The 14,984-nt window shown below is 36.2% G+C and overlaps 1 protein-coding gene and 1 long non-coding RNA gene across 2 annotated transcripts in view; one reads left to right on the top strand and one right to left on the bottom strand.

Annotated features, from left to right (window-relative positions):
- Positions 1-14,984, top strand: part of LOC140143889 (ATP-binding cassette sub-family C member 5-like) — a 49,691-nt gene that overhangs the window by 16,834 nt on the left and 17,873 nt on the right. Inside the window, exons 3-6 of the mRNA XM_072165719.1 lie at positions 577-750; positions 1,853-2,000; positions 6,709-6,857; positions 7,793-7,900. Coding sequence (XP_072021820.1) covers positions 577-750; positions 1,853-2,000; positions 6,709-6,857; positions 7,793-7,900 — 579 coding nt within the window. The remainder of the gene's footprint in view (positions 1-576; positions 751-1,852; positions 2,001-6,708; positions 6,858-7,792; positions 7,901-14,984) is intronic.
- Positions 9,562-14,857, bottom strand: LOC140143878 (uncharacterized). The gene is made up of 3 exons (XR_011857808.1): positions 14,522-14,857; positions 11,633-13,051; positions 9,562-10,162 (listed from the first exon to the last, which is right to left on the bottom strand). It is a non-coding gene; the product is annotated as an uncharacterized lncRNA (long non-coding RNA).

Genomic DNA, 14,984 nt, shown 5'->3' on the forward strand with positions numbered 1-14,984 from the left:
ACAATTGGCAGATGCCAATGATTTCTGACACTCTGGATATTGATGGCAAATGCCAATTTGGCCCGTGGCTGCAAATGCCTGGTTGTGCGTACCCCTTGCACATTCTTCTTGGCCGAACCTGGCAAATGCCACATTGGCATCAGTTGGCAAGTGCCAACCTGGCACTATGTGGCATATTTTCCCTGTGTGTGGAGGGAACGTAACCAAACTGACTTCGTAGGAGACTACGATTTGCGATCGTTCTGACATATTATCATAATCTGAAAAATTATGATAATATGTTGGACCAACAGAAAATCATTCCGTTTTACTACAAATAGGGCGAATTTGACAGTTTGCTGGAACATGTGTAAGTATTAATAATATGCCAAAAAAAAAATCAGTTTTGAAAACAATAAAGGTATATTCTGAAAAAAGATCGTACATTAAGGCTTTAAACAGGAGGTCTCCTTTTGCCATGAGTTGGTATGTAAAGAGCATAGGCTCTCCCTCTGGCAAACAAAGAATGCGCCCCAGGAATCTCAACTAGGAATCATCATGATTTGAAGTATGATTTGTTTTTTCCTCACATTTCAGCTCATTAATCTGTGTACAAACGACAGCCAAAGAGTGTTTGATCTCGGCCTGTACCTACCGGTGGGAATTGCTGGAATTTTTATTTGTGTGTTCAGTCTTATTGCCTCTTACGTAATCCTTGGATGGACAGCGGTTCTTGGAACGGCATCTTATATCATGTTCTACCCACTACAGGTCAGTGAAAAGGAAATAGGTGGTGGCGGGGTTTTGCCCAGAACAGCTGATTTTACATGTATACAACAATTTTCATCAAGCTCTGTCGACTTTTATCCAAAAACCAGCTGATTTTACATGCATACAACAAATCAAAAACAACAAAAATCTCAAAAACGGAAAATCTGGGTTGGTCAGACAGGGTTGGATTTTTTCTACGCCAAAATGAAAATTACATGGAAGTTGAAAAATTGGCCTTTGGTCGACAGTTCCTCAAAGAAATTTTGGATTTTTTCGATGCCAAAATGGAAATTACATGGGGGGTTGCAGTGGGGGAAATACACTCTATAAATCACTATTAGCTGTCACGGCCCCCACACATATGTGGGGCTTATGTTATCATCCAAATGGTTTCCTGCATGGTTGTTCGTTCCCTTTGTTTGGCTGTGCGGAAGCAAATTCATTAATCTACTGTGCAGCTCCAACGCAATAACTAACCAACTTCAAACTTGGTATGGTGATAGGATATGGTGGTCTGATGTGCTGTATAGTTTTGTGTCATGTTATTTACATATTTATGAATAATAATGATCTGATTTGCATATTTTGCCTACATTTTAATGTATCCACTCTGCAGCTTATATGCAATAACCGATCAGTTTCAACCTTGGTTTGGTGATTGGATGATGTGGCCCAATGGGCTGTATAGTTTTGTGTTATGTTATTTGCATATTTATGAATATTAATGAGCTGATTTTCATGTTTTGTCATTAATCCACTTTGCAGCTTAAACACAATAAATGATCAACTTCAAACTTTGGTGATTGGATATGGTGGCCTTATATGTGCTGTATAGTTTTGTGTCATGTTATTTGCATATTTATGAATATTAATGAGCTTATTTACATATTATTTGTATTTACAAACCTTTGTTATTTACACACCTTTGTGTAGGGGCCACCTTAATTACTAACCGCGTAATTCTAGTTGATTTAAGACTCAAGTCAAGTCTCAAATCCTAAAATATTGAGTTAAATTGAGTCCGAGTTATAAAGTTGAGTCATTTGAGTGAAGTTGTTATAATATTTTGTGAATTGGTTTATTTGTGTTTATTGATATACAGGTGCTCTTGTCCAAACTGATAACTCACTTTCGTCAACACTGCATTAAAATCACAGATAAACGTGTACGTCTCATGAGTGAAGTTATCACGTGCATTAAGCTTATCAAGATGTACGCTTGGGAGAATCCATTCTCAAAGCAAATAGGAGGTAAGATTACAACCCCATAATTATCATCATGGCCTTTATTTTGCATAGTTTTAGAGAGCATGTAATAATTCTAACCTTTTGTTAGAAGTCAAGTTAGCTAAATCGTGAAGGCATTCGACTATGGTGCGAGAGGTTGCGGATTCAAACCCTGGCGGTGCCTATAGTATGCTCTTATGGAAAATTGAATTAGCTTGAAATTCCCCTGGACAAGGAACTTACTGCTAATTGTCTTGTTGTAACCCGTACGAAACTCGGGGAGCTGATCCTGGTTGCGATGGTTATTTGTGGAATGTCTAGGGTCACCCTAGTAGGGTGTGCGCTCTTGAAGCAGCAAATTAAGTCCCTGATTTGTTGTTAAATGGTTTATGGAATGATGTGGGGCCGTAGTGGTCAGCGACAACCTGTAAAGTGTGCTGAGGCTTGTGGATCAATGTCTAAGCATTGTGCCTGTGCGTAGCGCACTATAAATCACTGCGCTTTTTTTTTGTATGATTTCCTAGAATTATGTAAATGACCATGGTGAGCAAGGTCAAGTTTTAAAACATGTCTGTACTATGATAAGCGTATAATAGACAGGGCTCAAAATACAACATCTATATTTCACTCTCTATGTTTAGAATTTAGTAAATAAACCATGAGGGAACTCAGTCCTTGGGATTGAATGGAGCAATAATAAGTGTACCCCTCAGATCCCCACCCACTATCACCCTAGTCCGAAACTTTTCTCAGTCATCAACCCAGAAAGTTGACGAATGAGGGCAGCGAGTTTGTTTGGCTTATAATTAGCAACAAAATGAGACTCATAATATCATGCATTGATATAGAATCGCATGCACGCAGTTGGGTGCAGCACTTATTATGCTAATTGCGCTTTGCGTAATGCATGACTGGCGCATGTTTATGTTAATTTATGCAAGTGTAAGTTGGGACTTAATTGACACGGGCAGTATTTTCCGCCAATTATAAACCAAACAAACTTTACCTTCACCTTTGGATTCACAGGTAAGGATTTCATGCAGGATTATGCTACATTTTTTGTAAATATTAACCCCCTGAGCACTACCTGCCGATCTAACAATCTCTCTGGTCAATTACATGATATCTTCATTTTAATCACCAATCAGAATGGAGCTTTGCAAATAATTCACCCCAATTTTTTAGCTCATTAAGTAAACGCAATGCACTATAGGCATAGTCTAGATTTCTGTATGTTTTTTTCTTTCTCTTGCTACATCGTTTGAGCAATGGATCTGGTAATTTGAGGCTGCGATCTTTGCATGATCGTTCATGATTGTTACTTATTTAGCTAGGAAAATTCGGACGGAAAGTGTCATTTTTGGAGCATTTTGTTACAAAAATTTTAACCAAATTTCATGGAATAGTCTCCTATGCAGACTGTTTGTGGTGCTTTTCATATTACAAACACTGTACAAACTCCTTGATCTGGTGATTTTGTAAAAGAGATGTTGAACTTTACTGATTCAGTGCGGCTATAATGTTTGCTTTTCAGTGTTGCTTTGCCTTCAATAGATAAAGCACCAATTGGGCTTGTGCTCTCTATAGGCCCTTACTTCTGTGCACGAACCATGAGCAACTAGTGTCTCAAATTCTCCCAATTTGTGCATATTCAGAACTACTGAGTAAATAAAATGAGACCTAATACACTTAATTAGGCCAGGCAAACATATGTTGCAAAACTTGTAATGATATCGAGAAGGCCATTATCTGCAATAGCTACCCTATAGACATTTGACAATTTCTGCATTCTACATTGTACATAATCTTAAAATAAAGCACCTGGCAGCTATTGCATTTAACCCTAGATCTGTATGTGTTTTTACAATTTTGGGTATAAGAGATTATGTACACAGAGGTTTAGGGCAAGAAAACCCATAGGGATAGCAAGCATGCACAGAAAATATCTTGCCCTTCCCAGAATCCTTTGCAACATAATACATCCCTCATTTCAACAAATGCTCCCACTGCTTTGCACAGGTTTCATTTTTTTCATTTTTCATGTTTTCATTTTGAGAATAGACTGGCTGAACAAGGGCCGCTAGTCAAGAATTAAACATATTTTGCAAGATCTGGATGTGCTCTGTTTACTGAGCTATATTTTGTAGACCGTGGCACAACATAGCAAATCAGTACAGAATATTGAAATGGAAGAAATGCATTATGGGAAGTGTAAGATAATATAGCATAATATATCCACCACAATGGTTTAGTTTTTCAATTAACACATTAAATGCTACAACATGTAATGGCTTAATTGGTCTTGCACAGATCATGTACACTGTAAATATAAACCAGAAATGCAAGGAAATTTAATCAATTGACTATTAGCGTAGAAGAAATTAATGTCCAGACTCTGTGTCTTTTTAACATATTAACACCTACTTGTTAGGTCAAGTTGTTGTATCAATATCAATAAAATGACTGAGCAACAGAGATAATGGAATTATGTGTGGAGCAAATACCCTAATTCCAAACAGTAGATGATCATACAATCTGATAAAAAAAAAAATACACTCGTGTTTAAAGGGCTGTAACTACAGATCTATAAAAGGCTGTAAATGAAAATAGCATTAATAAAAATTCCTTTAAAAGGAATAGGGCGGGCAAATGAAAAATTGTCAAGAGAAATGAAAGAATGAGTATTAAAAACAGGGAAAATATGACACAACATCAATTTCCAATGGGGAAATAACACAAAATGTATAAACAAAGTTAAAAGACGGAGAAAAGAGTTTTTAACTTTTATGACGTTTATGTTATTCCCCCATTGGAGGTTGTGTCATATTTTCCCTGATTTTTTATAATCTTATCAATTGCTTATCCTTTGGTTCCCTGCTGGTCAGTTGGAACAGATTTTCCCTGTTTTCATATCAACCCTTCACATCATAACAGAAGACGTTTTATGTTAACATTTTATACATTCATGGTCTGCTAGCTCCCTCCCAATTTACCAGCCCAAATGGTTTGTTTTACACTTTTTCTGAAGATCACTAACTATTATTCAATGTTGATTGTTGTACAACTATATGTAAAATTACTGTTAAAATTACTATTAATAACATCACCATTGAAATTGCTCCTTTGCAATGATTTATAAGAGCCCATAATGATACCCATGTTTGCTTCTTATTCCAGAACCACCCATGTGTAAAATGCACCCTATGCTGTTTTGGGCTCAAAATTAGACACTATGTCTAATTTTGAGTCTATTTATCAGACTACATTTGAAATCTGATCTTCTGGATTGTATACTCCCAAATAGTGGTCTAAATTTGTGCCTATATTTAGTAATGTTACTGCCAAACCAATTTTAGAGGATCTGCTGAAATATAGGCACTTTGGGTTTGCAGTGTATGGTCCTAAACCCTCAATATAATTGTTTCTTGTTTTCCTTCTCACCCAGTTGTTTGTCTCCAAGATAAGTACTTAGTGGTCCAATTAACATTATTGTTATCTTATTGACTATGCAGCTCAAAAATTTGGCCCTGCTTTATATTAAGGTGCGACAGGTGTAATCGGTTTTTGTGTGAAGATCATAGAAATTCAAAACTTGGTAACAAAACAAAGTAACTGATATAAACAAAAAAATACTCAAATGTTAAGCATATTAATTAGCTAATTTGCATATTTAATTAGGGAAAATGAGCTACAGCACCATTGGTGCTCTTGTTTTGTGGTGAAATTATTCTAACAATGTTGCTGATTGGTCCAAGTGATAATGAAAACTCGTTTTTGACCAATAGGCAGGTAGTTCTCATGGGGTTAAACGGACAGATCATGATGACCAAAACTGAGCTCTTACAACTGTGTAAGGAATCAACAGCTGGTGAGATTCCTAGAGCACAAACATATATGTGACCTGCTCCAACAAAACCCGGAACGAGTCGTCAGACATGGTTTTTGAGTTATAGGCCTTTAAAGATTCCATTCTCATAAAAAATGAAATTTTGGAATTCTTAATTTCATGGTATTTGACTGTGTTATAAAGTGGACTTTCAAATCCTTGAAACTACCTATTAAAAAGAGGTTTATTTAATGTTTATTTAATCAATAAATAATAGTTGATCTATAATAAGCCCTATTTAATCCTGTGTAAGGCAGGAAACTAATTGGCCATTATTCAGAATAGCAAAATTAGGCAAAAATATCAAGGTATCATTTGCAAAATTATCCATATCTTGATGATATTTATATAATTTTGGTATTATTTTAAAGCTTATTGTCAGAGTGCTTTCATTTTTATTCAAATCATGAAATGTCAAAAATGCGACAATTGTTCCTGGTTTTGTCAGAGCGGGTCACATATATGAAATCATCATGCGGAGCAGGCTACCACAAGATTTTTCAATGCACAGCGATCTTGAACAAGGAGCAGGCTACCACAAGATTTCTCAATGCATGATCTTGAACAAGTGCGGCCATCTCTACCGTATTCCTTCATTGTACCTTAGCACACTTTGGATACGGTTAATATGAGGTGCATGGGCATCCAAGTGTCTTTTTGCCATGAGGTGGTATATAGAAAGCATATACTGTTATGTGACATGACGCTTCAAGAGTATTTGATATCAGAGACGTCTGTGAATTATGAGTGCCCCCCGAACTGATATAGAAAGCATACCTTATAGCAGATGAGGGGTGTGGTTTGATTTGTATTGTAATACAAAATTACTGTTCCTTCAATTTTCAGCTATACGCGATGAAGAACGTAGTGCTCTAGAGAAGACTGGCTATATACAAAGTTTCAGTACTGGTATGCCACCTGTAGTTACTATTATGAGTGCATCATTTACCATCATCCTTCATACATCATTGGGCTACGACATAGATGTACCACAGGTTGGCTTGTTTGTTACTAGTTTGTCCTTTTAGAAATATCATTTTTCAGTTGTCTTGCCTGCAAATTGCCTTGGTTCTGGGGAGCTAATCCTGGTTGCAACGGTTTATTGTGGTAGACCTAGGGTGTGCACTGTTTGGCGGCAAGTCCAAAAATAGTTTATGGAGTCATTTGGGGCTACTAATGATCAGTGCTATTCTGAGTAATGGGACATTCTACGGTAATTGAAATCCAAACACCCTCATTGGAAGACTTGACCTTAATCTCCTACACAGGGAGTGTTCATTGTAAATTGAGTTACCCATTCTGGTAATCCCACTGAAATGCACATTCACTATGTGGAAGATTAACCCTAACACCCAACCCTGTTTTTTGCTATTGGAAGTTAAAGAAGAAACGTAAAAGGAGAGAAGATGAACAAAGAAGTCACTTGGCACCCCTGGGATTTGAACCTTTGACCCCCCCGCATGCCAACCACATAATTATGAGTGTTAGGGTTAAGGTCATGTATCCATATTGGGGGTGTATGGATATCAACTGGAGTATCCCAGTGTGCCAAGACCCTATGGTCCATATGCATAGAAGAGTTAGACTGGGTCTAAAGTTAGACCTGGTCTAAAGTTAGACCTGGTCTAAGTGGAATTTAGTTCCATCCCGAATGGTCCTTTACTATTATTTTCTTCCCATAGTAGCTAGCAAATTATAAAGATTTTAATGCAAAGTTCAAAAATAATACAAAATAATTTAAGCAAATGTAAAGGAAAATGTCCTTTCTCCTGAGACTAAATTCCACTTAGACCAGGTCTAACTTTAGACCTGGTCTAGTCTTTTGTGCATACGGACCTATGGGTTTGGCATAGTATACTATAAATTGGCAAGATTTATTTTCTGATTTAAAAACTGGTGATTCGATTCTCATTTTATATATTCCTTACAGGCTTTCACCTACCTGGCATTATTGAATGCTATTCGAATTGTTATAACTGGAACACCTGTTGCTGCCAAGGCAATTGCTGAATCACTGGTGGCCATGCCACGGGTTAAGGTGAGTATGGGCTGGACATAACCAGAGGGGGGAGTGCAGGGGTTAGTGTGAGTATGGGCTGGACATAACCAGAGGGGGGAGTGCGGGGGGGTATCATGTGAGTAGTGGATTGACATAACCAGAGGGGAGGGCAGGGGTTAAGGTGAGTAGGGGCTGGACATAACCAGAGAGGAGGGCAGGGGTTAAGGTGAGTAGGGGCTGGACATAATCAAGAGGGGAGGGCAGGGGGTTAAGGGGAGTAGGGGCTGGACATAATCAGAGGGGAGGGCGGGGGGGTTAAGGTGAGTAGGGACTGGACATAACACAAGGGGAGGGCAGGGACATAACCAGAGGGGTGGGTATAGGGGATTAAGGTGAGTATGGGCTGGACTTACCAGAGGGGAGGGCACAGGGAAGACTGCCTTTGTGTAAACACATTTGTTACAAGTCAAATTGGGATGACACAAATCTTTTTAAATTTTGAATCAGACTTTTTTGATACTCTTTTGCTCCCTTTGTACATTGAGTCTGGCTTATTACAAGCTTGAGTAATTTTATGTGGTAAGAATAGTCAGCAGGGCTGAAGGAGATTTAGCTTATCAAATTAAAAGTTTGATAAGCTAGCTCTCTTTTGATTGGTTACTCAGATGATTATATCATGTAATTAACCAATCAGGGGTACAGTAAGAAAGTGTAGTAGTGCTGATGGGGTTAAGATTACTACACCCCTACCCAATTTGTGCCTATTTTGCATTTTTCTCAAAAATTATAGCGCATTGGTGACAAGTAAGATATGTATATTATAGGGCAAGGACTACAACTACTGCACTGGAAATTTTATTTCAGCACAGACAACAGTTGTAGAGTTACAGAAAAAAATGAGGGAAAACCAATATTTGATCAATAAATCAATAACTACTAGCCTTGTGTTGGTGAATTTTCAGTGCAGTAATTGTAGTCCCTTGCCCCTATAATATACATATCTTACCTGTAACCAATGCGCTATAATTTTTGAGAAAAATGCAAAATAGGCACAAAATTGGCCAGGGGTGTAGTACCCCCTTAACCCCAAGTTTTATTCAGGAAAGAAGGAAAGAATTGATAAGAGGAAGAGAAAGAACAAATGAGAGATAGAGGGAGAGAGAATGTGATAATAAGAACAAAGGAAGAGAGAGAGACAAGGTGGGAGAGAGATTTATCATGCCTGCAGGTGTATATACATGGGGGGGGTACTCAGTACAAATGACCATACGGGGACATGCCACAAACATGGGTAGCATTTTCAGCCTTCTGCTATATCAATGACCCCTTTTTCAAAGCTTATTTTGGTATATGAATGGGTCCTTTTTTCAAAAATTTCTAAATTTTTTCGGAAAACAGCCCAATTTTTCCTTAATCTAGCCAAAATTTTCCCAAAATTTTGGGAAAATTTGTAAAAACTAAGACAATTTGGGGTAAATTCGGCCGAAAATTTTGACTTTTGGTATATCAATGGGTCCAAATTTCTTGAAAAATTGGTATATTTATGGGTCTACTTCCAAAATCTCAGCGGCACGTCCCTACCAAAACCAAACTTGAGTACACCCCCGGGATATGCATGCCGGGATGTAGTTTTGTATTTTGATCATGTGCAATTGGGCTATTCCATTTGAAATCCACATTCCCCCTGTGGAAGGTGTAGCCCAGGTTTACCCGTGACAAAAATACATAATACTTAATAATAGAACAGCACAACTTGACAATAGGTTATATTTGCTATTTATTTATTTGAAACCTAGAAAGGGAAAGAACACATAATTATGGATTAATGGAAGTAAAATAAGGTAGTTGAATCAAACGATATGTAATCTGGACATAAAAATCGTCATGACACATTTATTACTTGAATATTGACTTGTAGAAACGCTCTTTAACATTCAGGACTGTCCGATTAACGGAATACCAAGAACCCTGCCTGGAGAAGTCCGTTAGCTTTACTAAGATGCGATTCGCGAGTAAACAGTCAAACAATATGTGAGCCTTGTCGTTTAAGTAACCGCATGCTACGGAATTCCGATTTAGCGAATATCTAGAAATAATGTTATCCTATGTATCACTGCATCATAATGTAACCACATCCATGGATCAACCATTAGAAACAGCTTCATAGCTGTATACCAAGAACTGCGCTTGGGGAAGAAGATCCATCATAGTAGCTCCACGATTCACAGCATTACAGGATAATAAGCAGAGGGGTAAAATAAAAGAGTCATGTAAACCATGTTGTCTTGTAGTTGCCGGTATCTATAAAGAGAAAAGAAGCACAACTACATAATAATACTAAATACATTATCAGTTAACACTATTCAAGTAACAGTTCCATTCTGCAGCCCAATATATCTCACAAAGTAATTTCCAAAAGTAAAACATGCCAGTGGAGATTGGCCATTTCACCACTTGCGCAGTTAAATAACTTCTTCACATTACAACAATCAAACAACAAAATAATAGACTGCAAAACAGAAAAGTTATCTTTTCTAACATGCACATAAGCTAATCATTGAAAAGATCTAGTAACATAGATCTACCAGGTTCGCTGGAAAAGTTAAACCTATTATTATTTACTCATATTCGAACCATATCTCATTATAATTATCCTTACTGACATTAATTATCTCAAGTTCTTAATTTACCGCAATTCATTCAATGAAAATATCCTAAAACCAATATTATCCTAAATCACCAATCACTAAGTTATTTTAACACAGATTATTTATGTAACCAATTTAACTTCATAACAATATTTACTATTTTTCATGTAAACACAAACTTTCTAACTAAACTTTAAGGTCAATCACAAAAACAAGAAACAATTGCATTCCTGTTCTAAATTTATGAAGCCTAGGGTGAACCAACGTAAGCTTGAAAACAAGTTGACATGTATTTTACTATGCAAACATATAACATCTACTTATGCTGAGGATTTAGAGTCACCCTGTAAGTTAATCAAAATGACCATGGCCAAGTTCAAAGATCACCATAACCAGATGGCCAAAGCAGGTGAGAGCACCTATTCCCACACAAAATTATACTCATCAGCAGAAAACCTTGCACTCACTTATTTGTACAAGAATAGTGAAAAAAACTATGCATGACAATATAACAATGATCGATCTTTTATCAAAAGCAGACTTTCGATATAATCCAAATTAAATCTCATCATTAATTAGATACATTAATTAGATAATTTAAAACAAAAATGCTAAACAACAAGATCTGAACAAAGTGTGAAAAATAATAACTCTTTTGCATTTCAACACAAAATCTAGAACAAGTCTAGTCAGGGCACTATGCCCTACTTCAAGTGTATATGTAGAATTCAGTAGGATCCACATAATCACAGTATCATCAGTTTCCGTAATATTGAGCCATTGCATAGGGGATACTCAAGTCAAATTCGAGATGACAAGAGAAGAATAATTATAATCTATCTTCCATTTGGGTGGAAGATTATACCTACACCAAGAGTAACTTCGTCAAGCCATATCTTGAGGCTCAAATACTACTATAATCTTTGCATGTTACGTACCATACATCAAAAATCTAACACGTTCTTACATCGTATGTGTAATCATATGTTTATCGGCTTCACTTACATAAAGCATATCAAATCATAAAAAATTCATTCGACGCACCTACATTGGAGTACGTCCCACTTTCCTAAATACAATTACTTAGAAAATAGAGAAAATCATATAATTCTACTAAACTCACCTATAAAGAGCCAGTTTCATTCTGAAGTCATGTCACAGATGAGACAAGATAATTTTCAGCATGATGACACATTCCATCATGAGTTATCAAAACAATATATAAGTTGGTACTTTTTTTGTCATTTCAGTGCTTGCTTGCATCTCATGGTTAAAACTTATAAATCCAAATTTCCTGATGTGATCTTATGTGATGTTGCCTGGCTGCCAGGTAGTGACAGAGGTGGGCAGTGGAGGAAAAGTATCCTAGCCACGTAGCAAAGTTCTATCAGTTCAAAAGTTCAAGATCAAATATAAAAAAAATAACAACTGAACTATAGAGGGCAATATTTCAGGGGGTTACATTCTCCCCTTTCTAGAATGCGACGTCCTCGGCGCTAAACGCATTTTAAATATCAATTACAAAATAATATCCAAAAGAAATAGGGTCAAAAAGAAAGGAAAACAGTTTTTTCAATAGACAGGGGAAATCTGATTGAGCTCCCCTTTCTAGAATTCTCAGCAGAGGTTTGAAGTAATTCTAATCCAATACTTCCCACGTGATGAAACTGGCTCCCTAGATATTACACGGCATTAGTTATACATGGCATTACATTGTCTACTTAACATTTTACATCAATTACATTAACATTTCAATGTCTGTCAAATAGTACATTACATAATAATCTGCAAAACTAACCAGGTGTCAAGCTGTTTCAAACAAAAAGGCAAACTAATACTTAGCACTTAAAACCAAAAAACAACAAAGTCACAGGACAAAATTTTTTTTAAACCCAAACAACAACAACAAAAACATTCCCGGACGAGCCCCCAATTTGTAGCCCAGGTTTACCCGTGACAAAAATACATAATACTTAATAATAGAACAGCACAACTTGACAATAGGTTATATTTGCTATTTATTTATTTGAAACCTAGAAAGGGAAAGAACACATAATTATGGATTAATGGAAGTAAAATAAGGTAGTTGAATCAAACGATATGTAATCTGGACATAAAAATCGTCATGACACATTTATTACTTGAATATTGACTTGTAGAAACGCTCTTTAACATTCAGGACTGTCCGATTAACGGAATACCAAGAACCCTGCCTGGAGAAGTCCGTTAGCTTTACTAAGATGCGATTCGCGAGTAAACAGTCAAACAATATGTGAGCCTTGTCGTTTAAGTAACCGCATGCTACGGAATTCCGATTTAGCGAATATCTAGAAATAATGTTATCCTATGTATCACTGCATCATAATGTAACCACATCCATGGATCAACCATTAGAAACAGCTTCATAGCTGTATACCAAGAACTGCGCTTGGGGAAGAAGATCCATCATAGTAGCTCCACGATTCACAGCATTACAGGATAATAAGCAGAGGGGTAAAATAAAAGAGTCATGTAAACCATGTTGTCTTGTAGTTGCCGGTATCTATAAAGAGAAAAGAAGCACAACTACATAATAATACTAAATACATTATCAGTTAACACTATTCAAGTAACAGTTCCATTCTGCAGCCCAATATATCTCACAAAGTAATTTCCAAAAGTAAAACATGCCAGTGGAGATTGGCCATTTCACCACTTAGCAGTTAAATAACTTCTTCACATTACAACAATCAAACAACAAAATAATAGACTGCAAAACAGAAAAGTTATCTTTTCTAACATGCACATAAGCTAATCATTGAAAAGATCTAGTAACATAGATCTACCAGGTTAAACTGGAAAAGTTAAACCTATTATTATTTACTCATATTCGAACCATATCTCATTATAATTATCCTTACTGACATTAATTATCTCAAGTTCTTAATTTACCGCAATTCATTCAATGAAAATATCCTAAAACCAATATTATCCTAAATCACCAATCACTAAGTTATTTTAACACAGATTATTTATGTAACCAATTTAACTTCATAACAATATTTACTATTTTTCATGTAAACACAAACTTTCTAACTAAACTTTAAGGTCAATCACAAAAACAAGAAACAATTGCATTCCTGTTCTAAATTTATGAAGCCTAGGGTGAACCAACGTAAGCTTGAAAACAAGTTGACATGTATTTTACTATGCAAACATATAACATCTACTTATGCTGAGGATTTAGAGTCACCCTGTAAGTTAATCAAAATGACCATGGCCAAGTTCAAAGATCACCATAACCAGATGGCCAAAGCAGGTGAGAGCACCTATTCCCACACAAAATTATACTCATCAGCAGAAAACCTTGCACTCACTTATTTGTACAAGAATAGTGAAAAAAACTATGCATGACAATATAACAATGATCGATCTTTTATCAAAAGCAGACTTTCGATATAATCCAAATTAAATCTCATCATTAATTAGATACATTAATTAGATAATTTAAAACAAAAATGCTAAACAACAAGATCTGAACAAAGTGTGAAAAATAATAACTCTTTTGCATTTCAACACAAAATCTAGAACAAGTCTAGTCAGGGCACTATGGCCTACTTCAAGTGTATATGTAGAATTCAGTAGGATCCACATAATCACAGTATCATCAGTTTCCGTAATATTGAGCCATTGCATAGTGGATACTCAAGTCAAATTCGAGATGACAAGAGAAGAATAATTATAATCTATCTTCCATTTGGGTGGAAGATTATACCTACACCAAGAGTAACTTCGTCAAGCCATATCTTGAGGCTCAAATACTACTATAATCTTTGCATGTTACGTACCATACATCAAAAATCTAACACGTTCTTACATCGTATGTGTAATCATATGTTTATCGGCTTCACTTACATAAAGCATATCAAATCATAAAAAATTCATTCGACGCACCTACATTGGAGTACGTCCCACTTTCCTAAATACAATTACTTAGAAAATAGAGAAAATCATATAATTCTACTAAACTCACCTATAAAGAGCCAGTTTCATTCTGAAGTCATGTCACAGATGAGACAAGATAATTTTCAGCATGATGACACATTCCATCATGAGTTATCAAAACAATATATAAGTTGGTACTTTTTTTGTCATTTCAGTGCTTGCTTGCATCTCATGGTTAAAACTTATAAATCCAAATTTCCTGATGTGATCTTATGTGATGTTGCCTGGCTGCCAGGTAGTGACAGAGGTGGGCAGTGGAGGAAAAGTATCCTAGCCACGTAGCAAAGTTCTATCAGTTCAAAAGTTCAAGATCAAGTTTCCAAAAAATAACAACTGAACTATAGAGGGCAATATTTCAGGGGGTTACAAAGGTTTAGCAAAAGTCTTCCACAGAGGGAATATGGGTTTCAAATAGAGACAATGGTGTAGCTTGCATTTCAAATACTCACTCCAATTGTGGAAGATGTAGACAAACCCTTATACAGGTATTG

This window comes from Amphiura filiformis, unplaced genomic scaffold, assembly GCF_039555335.1.
Source record: "Amphiura filiformis unplaced genomic scaffold, Afil_fr2py scaffold_31, whole genome shotgun sequence".
Taxonomy (NCBI): Eukaryota; Metazoa; Echinodermata; class Ophiuroidea; order Amphilepidida; family Amphiuridae; genus Amphiura; species Amphiura filiformis.